The sequence below is a fragment of the Homarus americanus genome, unplaced genomic scaffold, assembly GCF_018991925.1.
Source record: "Homarus americanus isolate GMGI-L3 unplaced genomic scaffold, GMGI_Hamer_2.0 scaffold48354, whole genome shotgun sequence".
Taxonomy (NCBI): Eukaryota; Metazoa; Arthropoda; class Malacostraca; order Decapoda; family Nephropidae; genus Homarus; species Homarus americanus.
In genome coordinates, this window is record NW_024723833.1 from 9129118 (window position 1) to 9154431 (window position 25314).

The 25314-nt window shown below is 45.8% G+C and overlaps 1 protein-coding gene across 15 annotated transcripts in view; it reads left to right on the plus strand.

Annotated features, from left to right (window-relative positions):
* Window positions 1-363: 363 nt before the first annotated feature.
* LOC121863873 (rho GTPase-activating protein 10-like) overlaps window positions 364-25314 on the plus strand; it is a gene marked incomplete at its 5' end in the record, with an annotated part of 64713 nt that continues 39762 nt past the window's right edge. For all 15 annotated transcript variants that reach the window (XM_042362778.1, XM_042362770.1, XM_042362783.1 and 12 more), the window contains 2 exon segments: window positions 364-521; window positions 1039-1212. In XM_042362778.1, coding sequence (XP_042218712.1) covers window positions 364-521; window positions 1039-1212 — 332 coding nt within the window.

The following is a 25314-nucleotide window of genomic DNA, read 5'->3' on the forward strand; positions in this document are numbered from 1 at the left end:
AGAGAGTCTTCAGGAGGTGGGGGGGGGGTGGTGTTAGCTGGTGTTAAATACAGGAGTCTACCTCACCAGGCCAACACAGCCACGTTCTCTCTGGTGAGGAAGAGACGGGTAGAAAATGTGGCTGCAAGGCCGACTACTGTAATAACACCCCCCCCCCACGACCAGTTGTGGACAGTGGAGTGTATTAGTGGAAGAAATTAACCACGTCAAAATTAGGTACCCAAGCTTATTATTATTACCATTATTATTATTATTATTATTATTATTATTATTATTATTATTATTATTATTATTATTATCACTATCATTATCATCATCACGATTATCATTATCATTAATTACGTGTCTCCTCCTCCTCGACAGATCTCTCCCGGGCCAAGCGTAACCTGAGCAACAACTTGCAGAGGTTCAAGTTTGAGTGTATCGGCAACAGTCAAACAGACGATGAGATAGTGATCGGCGGCTCGCTGCGAGAGTTTGCCAAGATTGTCGATATGGTGGAGGACGAGAGGGAGAGGATGGTGAGTGTTGGAGGACGAATGTTGTCGTAAAGGGCCTTAGGTACATTATCTCCCTATGAGCTTTTGATCTTTCCCACCAACATATTCTTACTTCATGTGTTGCCAAGTTTAGTGAGGTATTTACTGTTATTAAAGTGTTACTGAGAGTTTTTAAAGTGTTCTTGAGAGATATTGAAGTGTTATTGATAGTTATTAGGGTGTTATACTGTTATTAAAGTGTAATTGAGAGTTATTAGGGTGTTATATTGTTATTAAAGTGTTATTGAGTTATTAAGGTGTTATTGAGTTATTTCAGTGTTATTGAGTTATAAAAGTGTTGTACTGTTACTTAAGTGTTATTGAGTTATTAAGGTGTTATACTGTTACTAAAGTGTTATTGGGTGTTTCTGAGTGATATTAAGTATTATTAAGGTGTTGTTGAGTTATTAATGTTATACTGTTATTAGTGTTATTGGGTGTAGTATGGTGTTATTCAGTTGATATAAAAGTGTTATTAAAGTGGTTGTGTTGGGGACAGCTGGAGCGGTCGTACGAGCAGATCATACAGCCGCTGGAGAGCTTCAGGAAGGAGGCCATCGGCGGCGCTAAGGAAGGCAGGAAGAAGTTTGAGAAGCAGACCCAGAAGTTCTGTCAGTCCCAGGAGCGTTACCTTAACCTGTCTACCAAGAAGGACGGTCAGGTGCTGCAGGAGGTGAGTAACCTAACCTAACCTTACACAGCTACGACTATTTTGCTGCCACACAGAATGGAATAAGACGATCATCATCCAGCACTGACAGAATGATGTGAGTTTTTAATGGTATGACCTTCGTTGGCGAGCTCAGGTGTGAAGTGTCTCTAGACGTGTAGTGACTTGTTGCTGCAGGGATCACGACCTTGGTGAGGGAGGGGCAGCGGCTGTCTCTCTTGTTTATCTCAAGTTGTCAAGCAAATTGTACGGTATTATTATTATTATTATTATTATTATTATTATTATTATTATTATTATTATTATTATTATTATCATCATTATTATTATCATCATTATTATTATCATAATGATTATTATTATTATTATTATTATTATTATCATCATCATTATTATTATCATTATTATTATCATCATAATGATTATTATTATTATTATTATTATTATTATTATTATTATTATTATAATAATTATTATTATTGGTATTAATATTGTTAATATTATTGTTATTATTATTAAAATTACTATTAAAATTATTATTATTATTATTATTATTAATATTATTATTATTGATATTAGTATTATTATTGTTAGTATTATTATTATTATTATCATCATTATTATTATTATTATTATCATCATTATTATTATCATCATTATTATTATTATTGCCGTTGGTGTTATTATTATTATTATTATTATTATTATTATTATTATTATAATAATTATTATTATTGGTATTAATATTGTTAATATTATTGTTATTATTATTAAAATTACTATTAAAATTATTATTATTATTATTATTATTAATATTATTATTATTGATATTAGTATTATTATTGTTAGTATTATTATTATTATTATCATCATTATTATTATTATTATTATCATCATTATTATTATCATCATTATTATTATCATCATAATGATTATTATTATTATTATTATTATTATTGTTGTTGTTGCGTTATTGTTATTATTATTATTATTATTATTTCTACTATTATTATTATTATTATTATTAATATTATTATTATTTTTATTATATATTATTGTTATTATTGTTGTTGTTGGTGTTATTGTTATTACATATATTATTTTTTTTTATTATTTTTATTACATATACATACATACACATACATATTATTATTATAAGCCGAGTGTGAAGTAAGGAGCCACATTACGTCAGAGCGTGAACGAGTTGACTCATCACTGTGACTTATGTCATTACTCATACTTAAGACCAATTTGTCCCCGTTAACTTTATGTTGTTGTTGATGTCATGTGTTCATTGAGGCGCCTGGCCCTTCTCCCTCACACTACGCCCTCCCTCATGCTCCCTCCCTCACACTATCACCCACAAGTGTGACCCACCACTTGGCACACGGTTATATACTCACCCTACACTCACACACTGCAGTGCCAGGACAGGTTTTGGAACACGCTATATGTTGCATAGTTGGTGATGGTGGTGGTAGTGATGGTAATAATAAGGATGGTAGTAGTAGATGGTAGTAGTTGATGGTAGTAGTAGTGGTAGCAGTAGTGGTAGTAATAGTGGTGATGGTAATGTAGTAGTGGCGATGATGGTGATGGTAGTAGTGGTGGTGGTAATGGTAGTAGTGGTGATGGTAGTAGTAGTGATGATGGTGGTGATGGTAGTAGTGATGATAGTGGTGATGGTAGTAGTGATGATGGTAGTAGTAGTAGTAGTGGTGGTGGTGACGAGGACGCAGCACTTGACGTTCCTGGACAGTGACGTAGGAACCCTCGTGTCAACATCACCCCACCAACCTACTTAATTAATTGGTGCCAGGATCAGTGTGCTGGGCCGGGGGGAGGAAGAGGAGGAGGAAGAGGTAGCTGGGGGAGGAGGAAGTAGGGTGGGTACAAGGTGTGGTGTGGTGGTGGGCAGGGGAGGTGTGGTAGGAAGGAGTAGAGGTGTGGTGGGTAGGTGGGGGTGGTGTGGTAGGGAAGGGAGTGGGCGTAGGTGTGGTGGTAGGAAGGAAGGTGTGGTACAGTAGGCGTGTGTAGTGAGTGGTAGTGAGGAAGGGGTACAGTAGGTGGTGTGGTGGAGAAGGGGTACAGAGGTGTGGTGTGGTAGGGAAGGCAGGAGGGGTGTGTGGTGGGTAGGAAGGGGGCACAGTAGGCGTGGTGTGGTAGGGCACAGTAGGTGTGGTGTGGAGAAGGGCATGAGGTGGTGTGGTAGGAAGGGGTACAGGTGTGGTGTGTGGTGAGGAAGGGGGTACAGAGTGGTGTGGTGTGTGTGGGAAGGGGTACAGGTGTGGTGTGGTAGGAAGGGGCACAGTAGGCGTGGTGTGGTAGGAAGGGGGTACAGTAGGCGTGGTGTGGTAGGAAGGGGGTACAGTAGGTGTGGTGTGGTAGGAAGGGGGTACAGTAGGCGTGGTGTGGTAGACTCGGACAGCTGCCCCTCAATCAATAAGTGGACCAGGGTGTGTAAGAGGCCGCCTCCTGTACTTTACCTGTTAGTGTGGCACAAGTTACTGCACCACACCCTGGGTCACACCAAGGTACCATAACCTAACCTAGCCACACCATAATTGTCGTGATGCCGCCATAAAGGCTGTGGTGTGACCTTGTTTTCTTGAGGGTAATAATGGCGTCTTCTTTACTGCTCTTATATGGCTGGGATATAGCGATAAATAGCTCTGTAATCTTATATGGTTGAGAAGTAAAGATAACTCGCTACTCTGTGTGTTTATATGGCGGGAAAATAGAGAAATATGGCTATATTATTTTCTATAACTGGAGCGTTGAAGGTCCTTATATATGTCACTGGAAGTTGAAGATCGTAGGGCGACAAGGTGCGGCGGAACGTGCTGTTGTTTACGTTAAAAAGATTGGGCTGTGGATTGACAATGCTCTTTGCTATTGCGGCCATGTATAAAGTTAGTAATTGTATTGTAAACACTGCATTAGTCACAGCATCTGTAGGTGTGCGACAGGGATCCCCTACTTCCTACCTGCTGTTTGTCCTGTACGTCAACGACATGGTCAGATTAATTAAACAAACTGTGGGTTGGATGGCTTTTTGGTTCTGGCTGCATGTCCTGGTCCTTAATCGTTTTTGTGCTTCACATGGGATGCATGTAAATATGGGTAAAACGAAATTCTTCGTAGTTAACGGTAGTGATTTGGATAGGCAGCCAATACGCGTGGATAACTTGACAGTGGAACCGTGTGAGCAATACGTATATCTGGGAGTCCACTCACAGCAGACGGATCCACATCCACAGTTATTAAATTTCATGCCCAGAGCAAAATGTGTCATGCTCTCCAATTTATAGCTATTGTGAATAAAAAAATTATGTACGATTCTCTGTGAAGAGAAAAATATTCGATGCCATATTAATGTCTACTATACTGTATGGATGTGAAACGTGGATGTGTGGTGACATCAAACCCGTGCATAGACTGTACAGTATATTTGGTGTCAAACAGTTGTTGGGTGTCCGAAAGACGACGAGCAATGATCTGTGTCTGATGGAGCTTGGGTACCCTCCCCTACGTGCTTTAATTAAAGCAAAGCAACGTAAATTCTTCTCTAGCGTGTGGAGAGAGAGAGGAGGGATATGGAGGAACATAAGAACATAAGAAAGTGGGATACTGCAGGAGGCCGACTGGCCCATACAGGGCAGATCCCTTTCACACCCATCCCAGCACTTCCATGTGCCTGTCCAACTTCGTCTCCTGCCATTCGTGTAACAATCGACGACAACTGTAGCACGTCACGTTGCATACATGATTTCATTGTGATGATTTGATACAAAAATTAAGACATTCTGATTCATCTAGAGTTCAGTTGCACCTGTCTATAAATCCGGAATTTGCTGTACACAAGATGTACAATATTAAATCGGGACTTAATGAGATGGAGCTCTTATCATGGACATGATTACGAGTAAGCGCTCACTCCCTCGCTGTAGGGGAGGGGCGCTGGAACAGGCGCGGTAGAGGCCGCTTGCCGATAGAAGGACGACTGTGTACATGTGGTGAGATTCAGACTGAAAAGCATGTCTTTGAAGAGTGTCCCATATCATTGCACTTGCTCAACATCACAACACTAGAAAACTTGTTCATTGAAATGTCTGACCATGAAGTTGTATGCATCGCCATCCATTCTATACTTGCCTTGTATGTTTAAGTATGAATGAACTTACGTAATACTTTTCCTCGCATTTTGTGTATGTACTACGACTTCCTAGTTGTGTATTTTAGTGTCTTTTTTTTAATTAACTTATTGTTTTATTGTTCCAGAGATTTTATGGATCATAATGTGTGTTATTTGTATATAGTTAGTTAACTGTATTTTAATTTATTGTTTTACTGTTCAAGATTTTAATCATGGACCATAATGTATATTGTTTATATTCATAAAGCATGTATTTTGGTGGTCAATAAAATATCTATCTATCTATATGTGTGTGTGTGGTACTGTAGTGTGGTGGTAGTGATGTGGTAGAGCTGGTCACATCTTCCTGGGGTTCACTGTCTCACTAAAGTCCGGAGTTTTAAAAACACCCTCCTCCGTTGAAGAGGGTCGTCGTGTTTCAACCAGAGTTTTTTTTTTTTAAATGAGTCCTGAAGGACACCGCAGTACAGTAGTACTTGGCGGGGTGGTGTGGCGGTAAAATGAACTAATTCCAATATTATAAATTAATTTTATTGAAATTAGTTACTTTTACCGCCAAATCACCTCGTCAAGTACTGTACTGCGGTGTCCTTCAGGACTCATTTAAAAAAAAACTCGGGTTGAAACACGACGACCCTCTTCAACGGAGGAGGGTGTTTTTAAAACTCCGGGCGTAAGTCTTTTGTGTTGTAAACAAACCCGAGCACTTCACCAGTGGACGTCTTTACTGGTCTCTCTCTGATGACTCATTACATGGGGGGGGGTGCGGGGCGGGGAACCTAGCGGGGCGGGGACGGGGCGAGGAGGGGGATGTTGAAATAAATGAAGTGGAAAGCTTTTGTTGTGGTCGCCGCCTCGTGTGCTTCTCTGTCTACACACTTCAGCCACTACCGCCATGACTCACCGCCCTCCCTCATGTCGACAAATTTATATGAAGTAGATTGTTGTGGTTTTTGTGAGATGGTGATAGTGGTATGGTGTTGGTGTGAAATGATGATGATGATGGTTGTGGTGGCGCTGATAGTGGTGAGTGGTGCTTATGGTCCCTTTTCCCCCTCACTCAGCACTTCTCCATCTCATTTCGCCCCCTCACCCTCCATCATCCCTAACTTCTCATAATTAATCCCTCCCCTCATTAAACCATTCCCCCCATCACCTCACCCCCACCCGACTTCATACTTCATTATCATCCCTCCATTCCTCCCTCCCTCCCTCCTTCCCTCCATCAAAGACCAGTGAATGAAAGATGACAAAGAGGGCCCTGGGTATTGTGGGGCAGGGGGGGGTAGGCAGGGTAGGGGTAGGAGCAGGGCAGGAGCAGGGCAGGATAGGATTGACAACAAAGCCGTGACGGTGACGTAATCTTGGTGATCAAGTGACGTAAGATGCCCCAGGGCTCTCACACAGCTGTTGTCCTGCCCATAACACTCTTCTTGCCCGCCACACAACACTTACCCGTTAGTACTGTGAGACACTCATGCTTTACCCTCAAGTCTTCCACCTGCTGTAATAATAATTTGACTATGATAGTTTGGAATAGGAGTGTACACAGTAAATAGGTCCATCAAGTAACATGGTAAGTTCACCGCCCCGCACCTACAGTCCTACACTCTACAGTACAGTGTTTTGAGGACTCGTGGTGGCGTCGTGTTATGGTGACATCGTAGTGTGTGAACGTAGTGGTGTAGAGGTGTGGTGACATGGTAGCGTAGAGGGTGTGGTGACATGATAGCGTGGAGGGTGTGGTGGTGTTGGGGTGTGGTGACGTGGTAGCGTGGAGGGTGTGGTGGTGTTGTGATGTGGAGGGTGTGGTGGTGTTGGGGTGTGGTGACGTGGTAGCGTGGAGGGTGTGGTGGTGTTGTGATGTGGAGGGTGTGGTGGTGTTGGGGTGTGGTAACGTGGTAGCGTGGAGGGTGTGGTGGCGTGGTTGCATGTGCTGTTATACGGTGTTGTGTGGACCAGCCTCTCCCCCCCCCCACTGCTCTGCCATCATTAGTCGTGAAATAACACCTCGTACCCGGATTTGTGACCCAATTTAATAACTACAGAGAGTGAGCTATGTATAACGTGTATGTGCTGATTGTGTAATAATGACCCGGAGGAATGTGGTGTGGAGGGAGGTGAGGGAGGGTGAAACGGAGTGAGGGAGAGTGGAATGGGTTGAGTGGGGAGAGGGAGGAGAGGTAGGGGGGGGGGGAGAGTGGTGGGTAACCTGGTGGAGAGAACTCATGGCGTCGTATTTGCATTGAGACTCGATCTAAACAAGAGAACTGGAGAATACTTTTGAATATTATCACCAAGGGCACAACGGGGCACCAGGACACACATGGGGCACCAGGACACACACGGGGCACAACGGGGCACCAGGACGGGACATCACAACAGGATATTGGTGATTAATGCCACCTTGTTCACCTCAGCTGGTAGTGATGGGCCTGTGTTCTCACGTGTTGTTGTTCTTCATCATCGTCGGTAACATTAGCTCTTAGTGTCACCCTGTAGATCTGGCCAGGTAACATTAGCTCTTAGTGTCACCCTGTAGATCTGGCCAGGTAACATTAGCTCTTGGTGTCACCCTGTAGATCTGGCCAGGTAAGCTCTTAGTGTCACCCTGTAGATCTGGCCAGGTAACACTCTTAGTGTCTGTAGATCTGGCCAGGTAACATTAGCTCTTGGTGTCACCCTGTAGATCTGGCCAGGTAACATTAGCTCTTAGTGTCACCCTGTAGATCTGGCCTGGTAACATTAGCTCTTAGTGTCACCCTGTAGATCTGGCCAGGTAACATTAGCTCTTAGTGTCACCCTGTAGATCTGGCCAGGTAACATTAGCTCTTAGTGTCACCCTGTAGATCTGGCCAGGTAACATTAGCTCTTAGTGTCACCCTGTAGATCTGGCCAGGTAACATTAGCTCTTAGTGTCACCCTGTAGATCTGGCCAGGTAACATTAGCTCTTAGTGTCACCCTGTAGATCTGGCCAGGTAACATTAGCTCTTAGTGTCACCCTGTAGATCTGGCCAGGTAACATTAGCTCTTAGTGTCACCCTGTGGCCTGGCCAGGTGCTCTTAGTGTCACCTGTAGATCTGGCCCATCAGTGGCTGGTGTCACCCTGTGGAGTAACATTAGCTCTTAGTGTCACCCTGTAGATCTGGCCAGGTAACATTAGCTCTTAGTGTCACCCTGTAGATCTGGCCAGGTAACATTAGCTCTTAGTGTCACCCTGTAGATCTGGCCAGGTAACATGGTGGACGGAAGAACAAACAAACATATCTCCTCTCGCGTGCCACAGTAGGGCGGGGAATAATTAATATAATCATACCGTGCTTACGGTCATTACCACCTGCTGCTGCCTCTACCACCACCACCACCACTACCACTCACTGCTGCCTCTCCCACCACTCACTGCTGCCTCTACCACCACTCACTGCTGTCTGTACCACCCCTCACCACCTCATGTGTGTTGTCAGCGTGACATGAGGTGGTAGTAGCCAGAGATAGAACCAGTCTCAAGTGTTGATCATGCTAGGTCAGGTCTCGTTAAAGTGGTGCTTGTTAATGTTTCACACACACACACACACACACACACACACACACACACACACACACACACCGAGATCTATTGTGCTACTTTAAGCCCTGAAAACTACACCAAAACACACTTTATTTCTCTCTCCCGCTGCACTATGTAAACACACAGTATGTGTGTGTGTGTGTGTGTGTGTGTGTGTGTGAGATTCACCGCTAAACAGACCCAGAGTGAAGTACTGTACAGGGAGCCTTACTGTGGTGGTGTAGTGATGATATAAGGAGTTTGGGTGAGCTGTTTGTTGGGAAGTTAATTATTTCTTTGGCTATATTAAGATTTATTAGGAAAGATATCGTGTGTGTGTGTGTGTGTGTGTGTGTGTGTGTGTGTGTGTGTGTGTGTGTGTGGTGCGATTTTGTATTGATTGCGTGAGACAAGTGCGGTTAGCAGGTTGGGGCGGTGAGTATCGACCTGGAGTATGTCGTGTCTGTCTGTCTGTGTGTTTGTCGAGCCAACTCACGGCGCGTCACTCACTCGCTCACTCATACCTACGGCCTGTCCCTCACTCATACCTACGGCCTGTCACTCACTCCCTCACTCATACCGACGGCCTGTCACTCACTCCCTCACTCATACCTACGGCCTGTCACTCACCAGCGCTCAGTGCGTCACATGCCGTCAGGTATGAAATGGGGAGGTGGCGACGGTGGGGATGAGGGAGGGAGATGGTGATGGATGAGGGAGGGGAGGGTGGTGGAGGGTAAGGAAGGCAGGCAGTGTGATGAGATAAGAACATGTATGGAGACTTGTTGGTGAGAGAGAGAGGTGTGTGTGTGAGTCATGTAGCCAGAGCGTCACCCTCAGCACCACATACTGTACAGTATTGATGAGTTAATTGTACCACCGCCTGGCTTCACCTTTGTCAGGGCCCGCCAGCAGTGGCAATCAGTTACTACTCTGCCTCACGTCACGTGCGAGATGAATGACAGCTGAGGAAGGTGATGCTGAGGATGTTACCTCATACTGGAGCGTGTTGTTGTGCCCCTGCGGGGCGCAGCCGTGCCTCGGACGGGAGTGGGGGAGGTGGCGGGTGAGGGTGGAAGTGAGAGCTGTGAGAGTGAGACTCAATCAGTGCCGCCCGGGCTGCCGCCACAAGAACAGCCACGCCGTCCGTTCCGCTTGTCACTGTGTGCGTGTTTACTGCGGCGTCACTCCACCCCCGCCCCCCTTCACTCTACACTTTGTCACACTCACACTGTAGCTGTTGGTCCTGTAGGTACATCCTCACCCAGGTCCCTCCTGCTACTGCTCTCCCTCACTTCTCCTGACGTGGCCCACGACCATGGCTGAAGCTCCTGCCTCAGGCACAGCCTCCAGCAGGCGGTTCACCACCAGGGTGGTCGACCTCCACCATAACTACAGTAGTGTGAGGGAAAAGGTGGTGTACTGTACAGTAGGCCTACCTCAGGATACCTTGCCTCCCTCCGGGCCAGGTCGCGCCATGAAGGACTGCGCTCTGTGCTTTATCAGCTCCACCCGACCGTGTAGTGCTGTTATCCCGGAGTTAAATTGGTGGTGTGACGGAGAACTGTGAGGGTGACGGTATGTGTGGTAGTGATGAGGGTGTGTGGTAGTGGTAATGAGGGTGTGTGGTAGTGGTAATGAGGGTGTGTGGTAGTGGTAATGAGGGTGTGTGTGGTGGTGATGAGGGCTGACAACTGTGGTAGTGAACGGTACCTTTTGCTGCTCTCCTGACGGTGCTGCTGCAGTGTGTGGCCTCTACCACCGCCATCACCACTACCACCACCTCATTACATCCTTCTGCCAACACTACAACTAACCCTTCCTCTGACAACACCAAAAGTACTTGCTTATCCAGTCCACCCTGACACCATCACCATTTTAACAGTCCTGCCAATACATCCACTGACACCTTCAATAGTACAGTACTAACCTCTCATTGCCACCACGTGACAACATAACAGTGTACATATATTACATAGTCATGGGTGGTGTACACATATTACATACAGTCATGGGTGGTGTACACATATTACATATAGTCATGGGTGGTGTACACATATTACATACAGTCATGGGTGGTGTACACATATTACATACAGTCATGGGTGGTGTACACATATATTACAGTCATGGGTGGTGTACACATATTACATACAGTCATGGGTGGTGTACACATATATTACAGTCATGGGTGGTGTACACATATATTACATACAGGCATGGGTGGTGTACACATATATTACATACAGGCATGGGTGGTGTACACATATATTACATACAGTCATGGATGGTGTACACATATATTACATACAGTCATGGGTGGTATACACATATATTACATACAGTCATGGGTGGTGTACACATAACATACACAGTCATGGGTGGTGTACACATATTACATAGTCATGGGTGGTGTACACATATTACATACAGTCATGGGTGGTGTCACATATATTACATACAGTCATGGGTGGTGTACACATATTACATACAGTCATGGGTGGTGTACACATATATACATACAGTCATGGGTGGTGTACACATATATTACATACAGTCATGGGTGGTGTACATATATTACAGTCATGGGTGGTGTACACATATTACAGTCATGGGTGGTGCACACATATATTACATACAGTCATGGGTGGTGTACACATATATTACATACAGTCATTGGTGTACACATATATTACATAATTCATGGGTAGTGTACACATATTACATACAGTCATGGGTGGTGTACCGTACAATCACTACACAACTACACAATACCAGGAACAAATGTACAATAAACATGTGTACATAATAAGTGTGTACAGTGCAGCGTGTGGTGAGGGAGAGTACAGTGCAATAATAGACCCTGGCATTATTAAACTGTCTGGAGACCATCTTAGTGTGTTTAATGACCACCACAACTGTCATCCTCACGTTACGTCATAGTTGGTGTTAAGCACATTACGTCATAGTTGGTGTTAAGCACATTACGTCATAGTTGGTGTTAAGCACATTACGTCACAGTTGGTGTTAAGCACATTACGTCATAGTTGGTGTTAAGCACATTACGTCATAGTTGGTGTTAAGCACATTACGTCACAGTTGGTGTTAAGCACATTACGTCATAGTTGGTGTTAAGCACATTACGTCATAGTTGGTGTTAAGCACATTACGTCATAGTTGGTGTTTATTTATTTATATTTTAACTAATCTTTTCATTATAAATTACACAAGAAAATAAGTGAACCCCCCAAAAAAAAAATGTTAGTAATAGTTTAAAATCATACTCCAAATATTGACTCAAGTGTCAGGAATATTGAATTTATTGACCACAAGTTTACAGGTCATTTTGTTCGTCACTTTTTCTCGACTTTATAAAACATAAGTTGTGTGATGTTAAGTGATAAATTTATTGTATCGTCTCTTTGTATAAGTGTTGCAGTGTTACTTATTGGATACTTATAAAGGAAAATAAGTGAGGGATATAAAGGCAGTGAATTATTTGTGTTGAAGTGTGTAAAATGTTGTATGAAGTTGATGACGGAAGTGTGTGTTGACTCAGCTGGGGAGAAAAGTGTTAAGTGACGTTATTATACCTGGGGAAGAAAAGTGTTAAGTGACGTCATTATACCTGGGAAGAAGTGTTTAGTGACGTCATTGTAACATCACCAGTACAATGTTGATCGTCAAGAATCCTTCGTTGAGAAGTGGAGGTAAGTTGTGTCTCACCTATACCTGTCACCCTCACCTGTCATTCTTACCTTCACTTGTCACCCTCAACTGTCATTAACACCTTCTCCCTGTCATTAACACCCTCACCTACACCTGTCATCTTTACCCTCACCTGTCATTATTATTATTATTATTATTATTATTATTATTATTATTATTATAAGTTATCATTACTATTATTATAAGAAAAATGTTGCTAGCTGTGAGAGAGAGAGAAGGTAACAACAAGCGGGCGGGTGATGCCGTAGTTTGAGTTATTTTAGTGAAAAACTGGAAATAGACCGAGCCAGAAATCCTCTAACGGTAGACTGCCTGAGAATAGTGGGTGTGTGTGGGGGAGGAGGGGGTGGGGGCTTTATGCTTTTGTTGTGTGTATGTGTCACACACCACAATTACTAATATTACTACTACCACTTGTATTACCACCACTACTACTATTGCTACCACTTTTAGTACTTCTATTTTATTTCTACTACCACTATTACTATTATCACAATCACTACCACCATCTGACACTCTTACTCTACAAGGCCTAGATCATGTGGCGCTGCTTCAAGTCCTCGTCTCCACCGACCTATCATGCCCCGCTCAACCCTATAACGCCCCCCTCCTCCATCACGTCCCTCCTCCTCCCCCCATCACGCTGCCCCCCCCCATCGCCCCAACAATTTTGACGGTTGGATGACGACTGAGTGAGAGATGCGACTCCCCGGTTTAACACCTGTGCTTTGTTTACCTTCGTAGCTCAGGGTTGGGTTCTGGCGACCACTAGAATACTAATAGTCACAGTAATTTCTCAAGGTTATTAACTCCTTTATGTAATACTTAAGCATGCTTTATGTTATGTTATTTGTTAGTATTACAGAAATTTTTTGATAAATGTTGTTATTTCGTTATGTGGATCACCTGAAGATTAATTGAGGTGCTGGTCAAAGTGATGAGACAGGTAGTCAGGGGTGGGGTAGACAGTCAGGGTGAGGTAGACAGTCAGGGGGTAGACAGTCAGGGGTGAGGTAGACAGTCAGGGGTAGGGTAGACAGTCAGGGGTGAGGGTAGACAGTCAGGGTGAGGTAGACAGTCAGGGGTGAGGTAGACAGTCAGGGTGAGGTGTAGACAGTCAGGGGTGAGGGTAGACAGTCAGGGGTGAGGTAGACAGTCAGGGGTGAGGTAGACAGTCAGGGGTGGAGGTAGACAGTCAGGGTGAGGTAGACAGTCAGGGTGAGGGTAGACAGTCAGGGGTGAGTTAGACAGTCAGGGGTGAGGGGTAGACAGTCAGGGGTGAGGGTAGACAGTCAGGGTGAGATAAAATAGTTGAGGAAGGAGGGTGAGGAATGAGAGAGGGGAGAGTATATTAAGTGTTGGTGGATGGAGTCAGGTGTGTTGTTGTGTCGTATTACATCAGTCGTCATCTGAGTGACACTCCCCTCCCTCTCTCCTCTCCTACCACACACGGATGTGCCCCCACACTCCGGCACACCTTCTGCGGGGTGTTCCTCCCCTTTGGTTAAACATTAAGTGATAAATTTGTTCAATGAGACAGAGTAGAACAATAATTTGATGAATAATGATAGCAACACACACACACACACACACACACACACACACACACACACACACACACACACACACACACACACACACACTTTTCTTACCTGTGCGTGCAGTAGAAGGGTCAGAGCCGTTTTAGCGAGGTATACCTGAGTTGGTCTTCTGTTTTGTTTGATCACTTCCCCCTCTGAAGACCTCGTAGACACTGCAGCGATTTTGATCAAACTTGGTGTTAGGTTTGATTAGGTTAAGTTAGGTTAGGTTAAGTTTGGTTTGGTTTGATTTGGTTATAAGTTTGCTCAAGTTTGGTTGTGTTTGGTAAAGTAACGTTTGGGTTGGTTTGGTTAGGTTAGGTTAGCTCATGCTTGATTTGGTTAGGTTAGGTTAGTTTGATGAAAGAGGCGCGGTACGGATTCATGTGATTGACTCGAGCGGATGGTAAAGCAAGACCAATCCCAGCTCGTCATGCCCCCATTCGCGTGGATTCTGCCGTATGGCTGGCTGGTGTGAGAGATTAAGGTATGAATGGAGGCTGTGGTGGCGGCTGTGGTGACGGCTGTGGCAACAATGGTGGATGGTGGTAGTGGAGGCTGTGATGGTTGTGGTGGTGGCGGCTGTGGTGACGGCTGTGGCAACAATGGTGGATGGTGGTAGTGGGCTGTGATGGTTGTGGTGGTGGCGGCTGTGTGCTGTGGTGATGGTGGGGGCTGTGATGGTTGTGGTGGTGGCGTGTGGTGGCGGCTGTACAATGGTGGATGGTGGTAGGGGCGATGGTTGTGGTGGTAGCGGCTGTGGTGACGGCTGTGGCAATGGTGTGGTGGGCGGATGGTTGTGGTGTGCGTGTGGGCTGTGCAATTGGATGGTGGTAGTGATGGTTGTGGTGGTAGCGGCTGTGTGGCACCAGTTGTCACATTTAGTATATTATTGACCCCGTCTCTCTCCTTCCTACTACTACTATACTACTACTATACTACTACTACTACTATACTACTACTACTTTCTTTAAACGTGGCCTCCAGTTACTACGACTGGACGGTGCCAACCTGATTTAAGTCACGTGGACAGGCGGGAGGGGGAGGATGGAAGGAAGAAGGAAAGGGTAAAGGAAATGAAGGAAGGAAGGAAGGAAGGAATTATATGACCAAAATACATACATTACACAGCTCGGTATTATAGGTCTTGTATCGTGTGTGTGTGTGTGTGTGGTGAGTGACGGGGAGGTAATATCGACCCCACAGGCTCCAACTTCGTCAGGGACACCGACCAACCTCTCCTCCCCCCCCTTCCTCCTCCTCCTACCCCTCTTCCTCCTACCCTTCCTCCTCCTAGCCCCTCCTCCTCTTCTTCCTTCCCGTACCCTCCTCCTTCTCCTCCTCCTCTTCCTCTTCACTTCTCCTCCTCACCCTTCCTTCTCCTCCTCCTCACCTGCCGTCGTTGGTGGGTCACTCAACACCAGCCTCCATCACCCAGACTGTTGCTGCTGCTGCTCCCTAGACCAGCTGGTGGGAACCTGTAGTCTGTTTGTTTGTCTGTCTGTCGGTCTCACCTGGTCATCATCACAGGTAGTGGCCACACTTGTCATGTTGAGTGACAGTGAGTGATCCTTCTTCCCTCACTTCCTCTTGTGTGTGTGTGTGTGTGTGTGTGTGTGTGTGTGTGTGTGTGTGTGTGTGTGTGTGTGTGTGTGTGTGTGTGTGTGTGTGTGTGTGTGTGTGCGCGCCTCAGTATGAGTGTGTAGGTATCATGACTCAGGTTGACATCAATATTGAATTTTTCCTCGACCACTCGGACGTGTGTGTGTGTGTGTGTGTGTGTGTGTGTGTGTGTGTGTGTGTGTGTGTGTGTGTGTGTGTGTGTGTGTGTGTGTGTGTGTGTGTGTGTGGGGGGTGGCTGGGGATAAGTGGGTCAGGTGGCCCTCCCTCCCCACTACCCTCACCCCTCTACATGACTTAATTATACAGTGACCACCTTCCTATACTTACACGTCCTTCATTTAGATGGATAGAAATTACCATTGCAATAAATATATTTGCCAACTAGACATAATCCTGACAGCTCTGTCCTCTTGTTCCACCTTAATACAACCCCATGTTGTACTGCTTCCCTCCACTATCATATTTATGTTTTTCAATTCCACTAAATTATGTTTATACTTATAATATAAATGTAAAAAATAAAAAGTAAAAAAAAATGTCGAGGTGACAACCGTGGTAACATTCTGATATGTTTTATTACCACCATGCTATGAGTACTATTCCAGATGATTCTAAATGTTACATAATACTTCCTTGGGATAAATGTATAGTATATATCAGGTGCTCAGGCTCTCAACTCGCTCAGCCATGTTAATATTATGATTTTTATTGACTCTGTATCTGTTCTTCTGGTTAAATAAACTGTTTCAATATCAATACCTCCATCACCTCCTCACCAACTTCCATCACCTTCCTCACAACCCCCATCACCTCCCTCACCAACTTCCATCACCTTCCTCACCAACCCTCATCACCTCCCTCACCAACCCCATCACCTTCCTCACCAACCCCATCACCTCCCTCACCAACCCCCATCACCTCCCTCACCAACCCCATCACCTTCCTCACCAACCCCCATCACCTTCCTCCTACCCCATCACCTCCTCCCAACCCCATCACCTTCCTCACCAACCCCATCACCTTCCTCACCAACCCATCACCTCCCTCACCAGTCCCATCCTCCCTCTCAACCCCCATCACCTCCCTCACCAACCCCCATCCTCCCTCACCAACCCCATCACCTCCTCTGCATCACCTTCCTCACCAACCCCATCCTCCCTCACCAACCCTCTCCTCCCTCACCAACCCCCATCACCTCCCTCACCAACCCCATCACCTCCCTCTCCCCATCACCTCCCTCCCCCCATCACCTCCCTCACCAACCCCATCACCTCCTCACCAACCCCCATCACCTCTCACCCTTCCCCATCACCTCCTCACCAACCCTCTTCCTCACCAACCCCATCACCTCCCTCAAACAGTCCCCGACCTCCCCACCAGTCCCGACTCCCACCAGTCCCCGACCTCCCCACCAGTCCCCGACCTCCCACCAGTCCCCGACCTCCCCTGATCCCCGACCTCCCCACCAGTCCCCTGACCTCCCAGTCCCCGCCTCCCCACCAGTCCCCTACCTCCCCACCATTCCCCTACCTCCCCACCAGTCCCCTACCTCCCCACCAGTCCCTACCTCCCCACCAGTCCCCGACCTCCCCACCAGTCCCTACCTCCCCACCAGTCCTCCCCCCACCATTCCCTTACCTCCCCACCAGTCCCCTACCTCCCCACAGTCCCCTACCTCCCCCACCAGTCCCTCCCACCCACCTCCCCCACCAGTCCCCTACCTCCCCACCAGTCCCGACCTCCCCACCAGTCCCCTACCTCCCCACCAGTCCCTACCTCCCCACCAGTCCCGAACCTCCCCACCAGTCCCCTAACTCCCCACCAGTCCCCTACCTCCCCACCAGTCCCCCTCCCCCACCAGTCCCCTACCTCCCCACCAGTCCCCCTCCCCCCACCAGTCCCCTACCTCCCCACAGTCCCCTACACCTCTTTACTTCATCGCCAAAGTTTCTCTTATCTCTTAGTATGATGCAACTCATGAGTGCGATGACTTAACTTGTGTACGATAACCCTTATGGTACGATAACAACCCTTGAGTACGATAACTGAACCCTTTGAGTACGATGACTTAACCTCATGAGTGCGATAACTGAACCCTGAGTACGATAATTAGACCCTTGGTACGATAACTGAACCCCTTGAGTACGATAAGCAACCCTTTGGTACGATGACGCCCCATGGTACGATAACTGAACCCTTTGGGTACGATGACTTAACCTCATGAGTACGATAACTGAACCCCTTGGGTACGATAGCTACCCTTTGGTACGATGACAACCTCATGGTACGATAACTGAACCCTTAGTACGATAACAACCTTTGGTACGATGACTTAACCCCATGAGTACGATAACTGAACCCCTTGAGTACGATAACTTAACCCCTTGAGTACGATAACTGAACCCTTTGAGTACGATGACTTAACCTCATGAGTACGATAACTGAACCCCTTGAGTACGATAACTTAACCCCTTGAGTACGATAACTTAACCCCTTGAGTACGATAACTTAACCCCATGAGTACGATAACTTAACATCTTGAGCACGGTAAAGTAATCCTTTGAGTACTAAATCATCTTACTTAAAGAGATAAGGTTACCATTTTTAAAGGGTTTAAGAATATTGTACTCAACAGGTAAGATGTCCTACTCACCTTACTAACTTACTTTACTCTGAGGATTAACATCGTACTCAGTGCTACTATAGCGTGCGGTCTACAAGATATTTAGGTCAAGTTGGGTGTGGTTAGGTTAGGTTAGGTTAGGTCAGGTCAGGTCAGGTTTGGTTAGGTCAGGTCAGATTTGGTCAGGTTAGGTCAGCTCAGGTTAGGTGTGGTTAGGTCAGGTCAGATTAGGTGTGGTTAAGTTAGGTCAGGTCAGGTCAGGTTTGGTTAGGTCAGGTCAGATTTGGTCAGGTTAGGTCAGCTCAGGTTAGGTGTGGTTAAGTTAGGTCAGGTCAGGTCAGGTTTGGTTAGACTAGAAATATCTTAGCAGACCTCACACTATAGTAGCACCGCCGTACTGATATATTTAAGGGTTGAATTGTTGCTATAATATTAATGTTGTTTAGTGTGTGTGTCTGTCTGGGAGGTGTCTGGCGTGAGAAGGGTGGGGTGTAGTGAAGTAGGTCAGAGGTGGTGATAGTCTCCTCCCCTCCTTCCTCCCTCCCCCTACCTCCCTACACCCTTCCCCTCCCCCTATCTCCTACCCTCCTCCCTTCCCTTCGCTCGTGTTTAACATGTCACCAGATCCCAAGGTCCTCCGCCCTCACCTTCCCTCGCCACTTCCCTCATTTTCTCTCACTGCTTTTTCTCACTACTTTCCCTCATCTGGCCTCTCTAATTCCCCTCACGTGCTCACACGCTCCCTCGGCCTTGCAATTTTCCCCTACCTTCTCACTTCACTTCCCACTCTAACCTCACCTCACTTCACCTCCTCTCGTCTCACTTCTCCCTCCTTCCCTCACCTCATGTAGCTGGAGTTTTAGGTGTAGGTGTAGGTGTAGATGCTGAACTCCCACACTCATTGATGTCTTGCAGAGACTCTCTTGTGCTGCCTACTATCTAGTATGTCTTCCTGTTCTAAATTTTTTGTGTCTGTCTGTCCCAGGAGAGGAGAGACAGAATCTCTCAGGACACGTGTTTACTTCTAGCAAGAGTGAGGGAGGGATTATGGGTGGTGGAGGGGGTGTATAATGCCGCCCGCCACCCAAAAGCCACACGACGTTCATTTGTCAGGGGTTTAAAGGGCAGACAGGGGTTCTCTTGTAAAGGGCAGACGACGTTCATTTGTCACGGCGGACAGGGAGGCAGGCAGGTAGGCATTTTGTGGTGAAGGAGAGACGGTCGTTGATTACTGAAGGGTTTAACCTAACCTAACTTAAAACCCAGACTAACGTTGTGTTAGTTAGGTACACACACACACATCACAGTTTCCTCACCATATCTGTCACCATTCCATCCCTCCCGCTCCCCCTCCCCTCCTTCCCCTACCAACTACCACCCCACCCTCTTCTCTTTCCCTTCCCACCATTCCACCCCTTTCCCTCCACCTCCCTCTACCAGCCATCTCACCCCCACCCCTTTCCCCCCCCCCCTCTGGTTGCTGGGTGTTTTCATCAGCCCGCCCTCTCCTACCTCCCAAATTTCTTCAATTTCCGAACTATAACTTCCTTCCCCCACCTTTAATCTTATTTCCCCCACCTCTTATCTTTCACCCCTCCTTTCTCTAAAAAAAAATAAAAAAAATCATGGTGAGGGAGGGAGGGAAATAGGGTGGGGAGGGAGGGAGGGGAGGCACTCAGGGTAACGAGAGGACAGATGATTTTGACACTTTTTAGTTGACTTTTGCGTCGTCTCGTTACTGTCGTCTGGGACCTTCTGCTTTACTGTAGTGCCCCGCTGCCTTACTGTAGTGCCCCGCTGCCTTACTGTAGTGCCCCGCTGCCTTACTGTACAGGCACACGGCGACATGGAGCTGCTAGAACTGCTGGGAATAAAAGGGCGCCTAGGACTCTATTAATGCTGAACTTTCAAGAACTAGGAATGTCGCAGGATGTGTTAAGGTTTTGTGATTTGAAGGATTGGAAGGGATTGACTGACCACTGGTAGGATTATTGTGGTTTGGTGGACTTGTGTGAGTAGCTGGTAGGATTAGGGTCGTGAGTGGCAAAGAGCCTGGCGTCAGTATCGACCCAGTGAGGGGGAAATGGTAGTCCTTCGGGGTAAGGGATGAGGGAAGTGAAAGAGGGTGATAACTACGGGGTGGAAGAGGAAGAGAAGAGGGTAATAATGACGAGGTGAGGGGAGGGGAACCGGGGGAGGAAGAAGAGTAGGAGAATAGATAAGAGAGGGGGAAGAGGAGAAGAGGGTGATAATAATGGAAGAGTGTAACGGAATCTTTTTATTGTGCGGATGGATGTGTTTCTTATTTCTTACCGTTGAGTTAGGTATTCTTACGCTGGTTACTTACAGGAGATTATGGTGTATCTACGTAGAAATTCACTCCCACCCGACATTCCACGTGATTTATACTTGATAAATGATGATTTAGTGAATTCCATTAATTTCCAACATCCATCTAAGTTATTGGTTATACTTTGCCATAACCAACCAGTCATTACCTTTATTAATAATAAGATGGGGATCACATATGCGGGCAGACAATCACACTTACATTTATTTGGCAAGCTTCCTTACAATCATTTACAATTTGCATGGATAGATGAGTCACTCATTCACGCCGTAATGAAATTAATCTTGCCAAGAGGGAATTTTCAACCTGGGGACCACACATTTAATTACTCTTCTATGGGTATCACTTACAAAGCCTTAATTCCTCAAGTGATACATTGACTTTATTGAGGAATATAACCACTTAGGTTCACGAGGCCAGTCTGGATCGCTCTTCTTGCAACCAGCCCTTCACACGTGATCTTTCCACGGGGAATAACAAAACCTTGGGTTGACACACATAGCCTCGTGTCACTGACAGCCATTGTAGACGGTGTCGCGCAGGAGAACTAGTCAGGTGACTTGGGTTGGCACACACAGTCTCTATTCACTGACAGTCCACAGGATGGTGTCGTGGTGAAGGACTCTGTGTAGCGTCCCGTTCCCTTAACGAGGACGTCTTAACTAACTCTTGGCCTTGGGCCTACTGGCTAAAAATGTGGTTTTGGGGCGTGAGATACAATGAACAGCGCAACAGTCTTACCCCCCCCCCCCCAATAGACTGGCTTACATACTCACTAATGGAATAGTGATGACAGAGTTACAGCTCGCCTGGTAAAACTAACATTGGAGTAGGGTTGCGTGAGTAGGCCCAACGCAACCCATGGCAGTATTATATTAGCGAACACTCGTATTTTAACAAGACTTTTCCTGTGTCTAGTTGTTATACACTACTGATGAAAGCAAATAAAACAAAGGGAATAGTCATGAATGACTCCTGCTGAGTGACGTCACAACTGAGATCACTAATGACGCCATGAGTCACAGATCGAGACACAAATGACGCCATGAATGACGTCACGGCTGAGACACCGAATGAATGAGGTGAAGGAAGGAGTCACTGTAGCGAGTCACCGTATATAGCGACCACTGTAGATTGTGTGAGTGACCTTGTTCATCACTATTGTTATAGCTGGGTGGACCCCTCTCACGAGGTATTGTGGTGGTAGTACCAGGCAAGGTTCCGTGTCCGTCACCTCCCACACACTACAGCTGATTTACTTCAAACTTGTTACGTGTTCGCTCATTATGGCTGCCGTGTTGACAAGTGTGTGTGTCTTAAGGGGGCGTTTTAAGATGTCTACGTAATAGCTTTGACTAATTAGTATGACATTAAGGAGGTTGTCTTTGTTTTAACTCTGGATAATGAATGCTGCAAGGATGGGTCTTCGTGTGTGGTAGTAGCAGCAGTACTAGGGTGCGTGGGCAGGGTGGTAGGGAGCGACCAACAGCGCTACATAATCCTGGGTGTTGTGGACGATCCTGGTTATATCGTCGCCGCCCACACCACGCCCGTCCTCCCTTCCTCCATACACTCCTACACCTTACTCACACTCACCCTTCATCAGTCTCTAACCCACACTCACTCGTTCACACTCCCTCACTCACCCTCACTCCTCCGGACACACTAGTGCTCGTCACAGGGCCGTGTTGACGTGTACCTGCGGCAATGGTAAAAATCCTGCTACAAGACCAGAGAAGACATTGTTGACGACCTGAGGAACTGGGGTGGAGCGGGAGGGTCGGTTGCTTTTTGACGACCTGCAGAACTGGGATAAGGTGTTGGGGCTGTCCATAATTGATGTCCTGCCTGATGGAAGGAGAGGGTAGAGGATGGAGCAGAAGAGCTGGTAAGTAGGGTTTGGTTAGGGGTTGTTAGAGCCTCGGTTATAGCCTATAAATGGCACATTCACTCTCTCTCTCTCTCTCTCTCTCTCTCTCTCTCTCTCTCTCTCTCTCTCTCTCTCTCTCTCTCTCTCTCTCTCTCTCTCTCTCTCTCTCTCTCTCTCTCTCTCTCTCTCTCTCTCTCTCTCTCTCTCTCTCTCTCTCTCTCTCTCTCTCTCTCTCTCTCTCTCTCTCTCTCTCTCTCTCTCTCTCTCTCTCTCTCTCTCTCTCTCTCTCTCTCTCTCTCTCTCTCTCTCTCTCTCTCTCTCTCTCTCTCTCTCTCTCTCTCTCTCTCTCTCTCTCTCTCTCTCTCTCTCTCTCTCTCTCTCTCTCTCTCTCTCTCTCTCTCTCTCTCTCTCTCTCTCTCTCTCTCTCTCTCTCTCTCTCTCTCTCTCTCTCTCTCTCTCTCTCTCTCTCTCTCTCTCTCTCTCTCTCTCTCTCTCTCTCTCTCTCTCTCTCTCTCTCTCTCTCTCTCTCTCTCTCTCTCTCTCTCTCTCTCTCTCTCTCTCTCTCTCTCTCTCTCTCTCTCTCTCTCTCTCTCTCTCTCTCTCTCTCTCTCTCTCTCTCTCTCTCTCTCTCTCTCTCTCTCTCTCTCTCTCTCTCTCTCTCTCTCTCTCTCTCTCTCAATATACTGTGGACTCAGGAACATAATAAACTGGAAGAAAGTTTACCAAAAGGGAATGTTTTAACTTTTTACTCTGAAGAATGAAAAGGAAAATTAATTAAACATTATACTTTATATCGATACATTTTTTTAATAATAATATATTAACTTGGATTATAATTTATTACTAGTTAAAGTCTCCGTCAAGTGTTGAGTTAGGTGTGTGTGTGTGCGCGTGCGCGTGTGCGTGCGTGCATGCATGCATGAATGCATGCGTGTGTGTGTGTGTGTGCGTGCGTGTGTGCATGCATGTGTTGGAAATATAAACACTGAAGTTCAAAGTATTTGCTTCAATAAAGAAGAACTTACAGCAGAAAACCAATAAATAGTGTACAGTAAATATATAATACAGTATCAGTTATACTGTAACTCTACAGTAACGTGGGTCTAAATCTTCTATCAATGATGTAAGTTTCAATAAGTTATTGTAAGATACAGTATACCAGGGGTGACTTAACCTAAGAGCCACATACGATAATCTTCAGATATTCGAGAACCGCAAGACATGAAGGAAATATGCACACCTTTTTATGTTACACATTTTATTTAAAAAAATTACCTTGAAATACATGTACGCAGTAATATTTACTAATGTATGTAGTTTTTAAATTGTTAAATTTTATGTTTCAATAATCAGGAGTACAAATACTGTATATACAAAATGTTATCAAAATTTTGAGTGATGTTTGTTTTAACGGTGTTGAGCATGTTTAATACGTAATGAACTCCGGGCACATCTCAGAAAAAATATGCAAGTCTGCATTTCAGTAACATTAAATAGGATTGTTGAAAAAATAATAATTATGTATATTTGTCTTAGTTAACATTTGGTCTAAACTTGGAGGAAAATATATAAAAGAAGAACAAGCAAACCAATAAAATTAGAGATATGTTAATCACAGACTGTAGTGGATCTCTCCCGAGCTGTTCGGAGGTCACCAGCTGCTACAGTATCCAGCAACACGGGAGGGGGCATCGCCACCTGCTACGTCTTCCCTAGTAACGGAGTCAAGAAACCGGCGAGTTCCCACGTGTTCTCTTCCGGCTGCTGTGTATATAAGCTCGCATTCTCTCCAGTGAGATTCAGGGGCGCTTGTGGTAGAAGCGGTACCGCTCTTGCCTCGCAAGCAAGATGTCACGGGTTCGATTCCCGGGCAAGCGGAAGTTGTTTGGACACTCTTCCTAGCCCCCTTGGTCCCTGTTCACCTAGCAGTAAAGTAGGTACCTGTTGTAAATCAAAAGGTTGCGAATTCGTATTCAGGGAAAGTTGTTGGAGCTTCAAAACTTGAACTGATACAATCCGGAGGAGTGGTGACCCGAGGATCACACACCCAACACAGACAAAACCCAATACGTGCACTATGCGCTAACCAAATAAACGCAGTCGTGTAAAGCCACGGCACTATCTCTCCCACTACAATTCCCTTCCTAACCTCCTGCTCCTTCCTCTGTCATCTTCCCCGCTCTGACTTTCGCTACCAACAACTTTTGGAGCTTCAAAACTTGAACTGAACAGTGAGATTCATTCTACTCTATGTTCCTGAACACGCAACACCTCCTTCAAGCAAGCTCCTCGTTGTCCAGCCCTCATTCAACCTGGGGGACAGCAACACGCAACATCTCCTCTAACTAAGCTCCTGCACAGATACCTCCTCAAGCACGCTAATCACTGTACGTGTCTTCTGAGCAAGCCTCTCACCACACGGCATCTCCAGCACCAGACTCTCTTTCATATAATATATTTTATATAAAAAAACCACCATCTAGAGTTTCTATCCCTCCATCCTGAGTGCGAGGCAACATAATATCATGTAACCCTACAATACCACCTCACAAAGCTTGGTTTTCCGTAATTTTTATTTAGGTGGATAATCACACGAAAAGTTTTTGTGATTTGTGTCGTAGTGGT